The sequence below is a fragment of the Pyxicephalus adspersus genome, chromosome 1, assembly GCF_032062135.1.
Source record: "Pyxicephalus adspersus chromosome 1, UCB_Pads_2.0, whole genome shotgun sequence".
NCBI lineage: Eukaryota > Metazoa > Chordata > Amphibia > Anura > Pyxicephalidae > Pyxicephalus > Pyxicephalus adspersus.
Genome location: NC_092858.1, coordinates 177,585,366 through 177,590,290, shown reverse-complemented (window position 1 = coordinate 177,590,290; position 4,925 = coordinate 177,585,366). Strand labels below are relative to the sequence as shown.

At 44.6% G+C, this 4,925-nt stretch overlaps 1 protein-coding gene and 2 long non-coding RNA genes across 3 annotated transcripts in view; all 3 read left to right on the top strand.

Annotated features, from left to right (window-relative positions):
• LOC140323094 (uncharacterized) overlaps nucleotides 1-1,075 on the top strand; it is a 4,860-nt gene extending 3,785 nt beyond the window's left edge. The window contains exons 2-3 of the long non-coding RNA XR_011919301.1: nucleotides 743-796; nucleotides 895-1,075. This is a non-coding gene — a long non-coding RNA (uncharacterized lncRNA). The remainder of the gene's footprint in view (nucleotides 1-742; nucleotides 797-894) is intronic.
• A 459-nt stretch (nucleotides 1,076-1,534) lies between these two features.
• On the top strand, nucleotides 1,535-4,437 carry VPS28 (VPS28 subunit of ESCRT-I; the record flags this gene model as incomplete). The annotated part of the gene is given in 5 exon segments (XM_072398506.1): nucleotides 1,535-1,640; nucleotides 1,751-1,852; nucleotides 1,973-2,026; nucleotides 3,375-3,466; nucleotides 4,161-4,437. Coding segments are annotated over 5 exon segments (472 nt in total), but the record flags the coding sequence as incomplete, so codon positions are not given.
• LOC140321720 (uncharacterized) lies at nucleotides 2,337-3,109 on the top strand. The gene is made up of 3 exons (XR_011919004.1): nucleotides 2,337-2,370; nucleotides 2,474-2,511; nucleotides 2,583-3,109. It is a non-coding gene; the product is annotated as an uncharacterized lncRNA (long non-coding RNA).
• Nucleotides 4,438-4,925: the final 488 nt, after the last annotated feature.

Below are 4,925 nucleotides of genomic sequence, written 5' to 3'. Positions count from 1 at the left end.
TCGGTGCGTGTGTACATTGCCGGCGGGGCGGGAAATTCAAAATCCATTTGTATTGCATTCAATACAAAATAACTATTGAATGCAATACATTGGATTTATATGTGTAAAAGCAGAACATTGTTTTCAAGAACATTTATTTTACAGTATGAATATTAGTATGAGTATAATGTGTATTTAAAAAAAAATATGTAAAAAAATAATAAATAATAAATAATAATTTTTTTTAAATATATAGATAGATTTATTCAATTTATTATTTTTACATGATTTTGTGTTTCAAACTTTATTATAGTCATACTATTATACTGTAAAATACATTTTCATGCAAAACAATGTACAGCTTAGACATATAAAACTGGAAAGAAATGAACCGCTAGAGAGGTTAAACAGCATGGGCTGGGGTTCACACACTATACATAGATCCACTAGCGTTTTATTATTACCCCGACGCGTTTCGCCACTGTGGGCTTCCTCAATGGTATGCAGAATATTTCCCATTAAATATACAGTTTATCTGATGTTATAGGTAAATCTTATATTTTAATGAGAAAGTATAGAGTTGTAGATTCTCGTATTGCTACTATTCCAGTGACGTGCTTCTCCTTTGTAGGGGTGGTGAGATGATAAACTCGTATGGTTCTAGGTTTTGATGTGTTGTGTGTTCTGCAGACTTGGATCTGCTCTTGGTAGGGATGGTATTCTCATATAAATGTTTGCTGACCCCGGGTTTGTTTCTTCTCAGGTATAAAGCACTTGCTGCCACTGGCTGGAGATCAGTGCAGACTGCAGAAGATTGGTGAGTGGAAAGACATTTCTGATTGTTCCTTCTCATTTAATAAGTGTGTGCTCACCATGGAAGAATGGTGACCATTTCTGCCTTGTGCTGTCCCACAGGTTGAGGGAACATAGCAGGGATCCATCGTTGGAGGACCCGATCCCCCAGGAATATATTTTGTACTTGATTCCTTCAGGGCCCCTGGGGACCCGTCTGCAAGACTTCTGGAAGGAGAGTTTCCGTACGTGTGGGAAGAACAGAGCCCATTCCAGCTTCCCTCATATCACGTTGTGTCAGTTCTTTACGGTATGTCCAGTATGTTGGAATTCTATTTATTATATATACATTATAACATGAACCCGATGAGTAAATCCGCCAGATAATCAGCCCGTCACTCATCCCTTGGTGAAGATCTCTTATATCTAATGACAAACATGAGCTATGCTGTCTCCGCACAGTCTGGTATAGAGGCCACTGCAATTGACTGAACCAAATCTTCGGGCAATTATCCTTCCTGGACCCCTCATGAGATCCCCTCATTAATAGACAAATGTTATATTTGTGCCTACAAACCCTCCTCTTAGAGGACTGTATTATTATTTCAGGGTTTCCCTTTAACTTGATCATTCCTAAAATAACACATGGAGGGAAGCTTGAGTACTGCTCCGTTGCTCATCAGAGATTTCTATTCCCCCTCTCACCCCTGAAAGTCCATTGTAAATCCGGCATTTTTTTAAATAAATAGTTTTTTGGCCTCAGGTACACAGCCGCCTGCTCCCGCTTGCTTGTTCAGTATAAAGCGGCTTTCAAACAAGTCCAAGGGGCTGAAGTTGGATCGATCGATGACTTCTGCCGGAAATATAGAGTGAGTTCAGTGTTCTGTGACACCTTTACTCTCCTTCCTAATGTATTGCCCCTTCTGCCCCCCCCCCCCCCAAACTCTCTGATTTTTTCATCTAGATTACTTTCTTATAGCTCGACTGCCCTTTGGCTATGGAGCGCATAAAGGAAGATCGTCCAATCACAATCAAGGATGATAAGGGAAACTTGAACCGCTGCATAGCAGACATTGTCTCGGTAGGTTTGTTTCATGTTTTATAGTTCAGGGAGCTCTGCAATATAAATCTTACAATCTGTAGAGGTTTTACATGGGAACCCGTCACTTCCTTTGCTGAACACAATTGTTTCCTCCTCCAGCTCTTCATTACTGTTATGGACAAACTGCGATTGGAGATCCGAGCCATGGACGAGGTAAAATTCACACAACATATATATCATCATTATATCAATCATTTCACTTATTACAATGTAAAATCAAATTGTTGTTATAAACTGAGCCCCCACTACACTGCCTTGTGGTGGGTGATAGCGCCCAGGTGCCCCACTGGACTGCCTTGTGGTGGGTGATAGCGCCCCTATACCCCGGGGTGATGTCCGCTCATACCCCCTTCTATACCCCGGGGTGATGTCCGCTCATACCCCCCCCTATACCCCGGGGTGATGTCAGCCTATACCCCCCCTATACCCCGGTGTAGATCTTTGACTCTTTATTTTTGTTATTTTCAGCTCCTGGGAATAAGCCAGAATTGTATGAGGTAAGAGGCATTGGGGGGAGGGGATTGTAGTACAATATTTGGGGGGTGATGTTCTGTGACTCATGTGATTACATTTAGTGACAGGTTCTCTTTTCTCTTTCAGGAGGTGAAGTTGTATAAGAATGCCCGGGAGAGAGAGAAGTACGGAATTACCTGCTCATAGAAATCCACAAAGAGATTCCACACAACTCACCCTTTTCTTTGTCCTGCAGATATGACAACATGGCCGAGCTGTTTGCTGTGGTGAAGACCCTGCAGGCCCTGGAGAAGGCTTACATCAAGGATTGTGTGTCCCCCAGCGAGTGAGTTTACAGCCCAAACAAGGGCTCCTCCCTGAGACCACAAGAATGGCTGGGTCAGTCCTGTTTTCTCGGGTCTCACCTGCCCCCCCCACCAAGGGATGAGCAGCGTGGTCTCACCTGTCCCCCCCTCCCCAACCGACATGCGGCGGGGTCTCCTGTATAAAGGAGCACACACACGGCAATGTATGACTGGATCTCACCTGCCCCCCCCACCAAGGGATGAGCAGCGTGGTCTCACCTGTCCCCCCTCCCCAACCCCCCAACCAACGTGCGTCGGGGTCTCCCGTATATAGGAGCACACACACGGCAATGTATGACTGGATCTCACCTGACCCCCCCCCACCAAGGGATGAGCAGCGTGGTCTCACCTGTCCCCCCTCCCCAACCAACGTGTGTCGGGGTCTCCTGTATATAGGAGCACACACACGGGGTGATATCACTGGGGACCCGCTAGTTAGGGATATGTTTGTGCTGGGTGATATCACTGGGGACCTGCTAGTTAGGGATATGTTTGTGCCGGGTGATATCACTGGGGACCCGCTAGTTAGGGATATGTTTGTGCCGGGTGATATCACTGGGGACCCGCTAGTTAGGGATATGTTTGTGCCGGGTGATATCACTGGGGACCCTCTAGTGCTTGTAGATAAAACCATGAGGACAGATTTTACCAATTAACTGATAATATGTGCACTCTTCTGTCAGATCCAACCTGACCTCCGGGAACTTATGGAGACGATGAATCGCATGAGCCACCTTCCTCCAGACTTTGAGGGTAGAGAAAAAGTCAGCCAGTGGTAAGTGACAGAATCCTTGTTCATGGTGTTCTTATCCCAAATCTCTTCTCTGACTCTTCATTTTTATTTTTGTGTTCAATATTCATCATCTCTTTCTGTCATTTCTGAGCTTTTCTAAGCTTTGTGTCAATGTGATTTCCCCTCCCTGTTCCAGACGGCCCCATCTGTGGTATTGTTGGGCTCCAGGTGCTGCTCTTTGTACCCCTAAGGCTGCTGCAGAGGGCACATTCTTTATTGCTGAGTGCCACCTGACTTTCTATGTTGCTGAGACTCCGTCAGATGGCACACTTTGTACCAGTGAGACTTCATAAATGGCAGTTTCTGTTCTACTCAGGATTTCCTGATAATGTTCATTTTCCACCTCGCTCTCTGTACCAGTGTGACTTGCTTTAATGTGATCTCCCTGGAGTGCTGCTTCTGCCATGTCACCCACCTGGAGGGCATTCTCTGTGCTGGTGTGACCCTACCAGAGGGCATTCTCTGTGCTGGTGTGACCCTACCAGAGATTTGCCCATGTAGGGTAATTCATTGTGTGGGGTAGATGAACGTTGTATTGTATTGGCTGTCTTTTCTCAGTGTTAGCTGTCTCTTTGTATTTTGACTGTGCTGGACTTCCTCTGTTTTGTGGCCTTCACCTGATCTATAGAAGGTGCCCTCCTTAATTGACACTTTTTAACTTTGTTGTCCTTGTCAGGTTACAGAAGCTCAGCAGTATGTCCGCCTCCGATGAACTCGATGACTCCCAAGTTCGTCAGATGTTGTTTGACCTGGAATCTGCATACAATGCCTTTAATCGTTTTCTTCATTCCTAATGGCTACCGGAGCTGAGCTTTCCATATTCTGCGGGATAGTGATGGTAGTTCATGATGTCGCCAATATTACATTGTTCCCTGAATTCTGTGTCTGCTTTTAGTTCTTCTTCCCCGTTTATGATTCTAATAAATGTTATCTTTATATATTATACATACAAATCCTGGAAGTTGTGGTATGGTTGGTATTCTGGGAGGACCAGGACAATGGAAGGGGCAGCAATGCATGGAGAAGGATTAGACAAGCACAGACAGATTTAGTGGTATCTGCACTGGGAGGGAGGAAGTAATAGAAAAAACAGTAAAACTACTCAACATTCTCAGTAATGCCAAGCTTTTGCCTGCCGCATCTTTTTATAGCCCTGTGAGGCTGTAGTGTTTCTTGGAGAGTCGTTCTATTCCCAGAAATCATTTCATAATGAAAGCACATTGACTAAATTTATTACAGCTGAGAAAATGAGTCCAGTTATCTAATTTTTGTCTCACTGGTATCTCTCACCATATCAGAGTAGACATTAAATGATAAAAACAGCGGAAGAAGGCCTCAGACCCAGCTTTGTTCTGGAAACGGCTTTGTACTTAAGTCTGGCGGGTTGCACATGTGTGGCTTGGCTCTATGAGGAATCCAGGGGTAACCTATGGAGCTACAC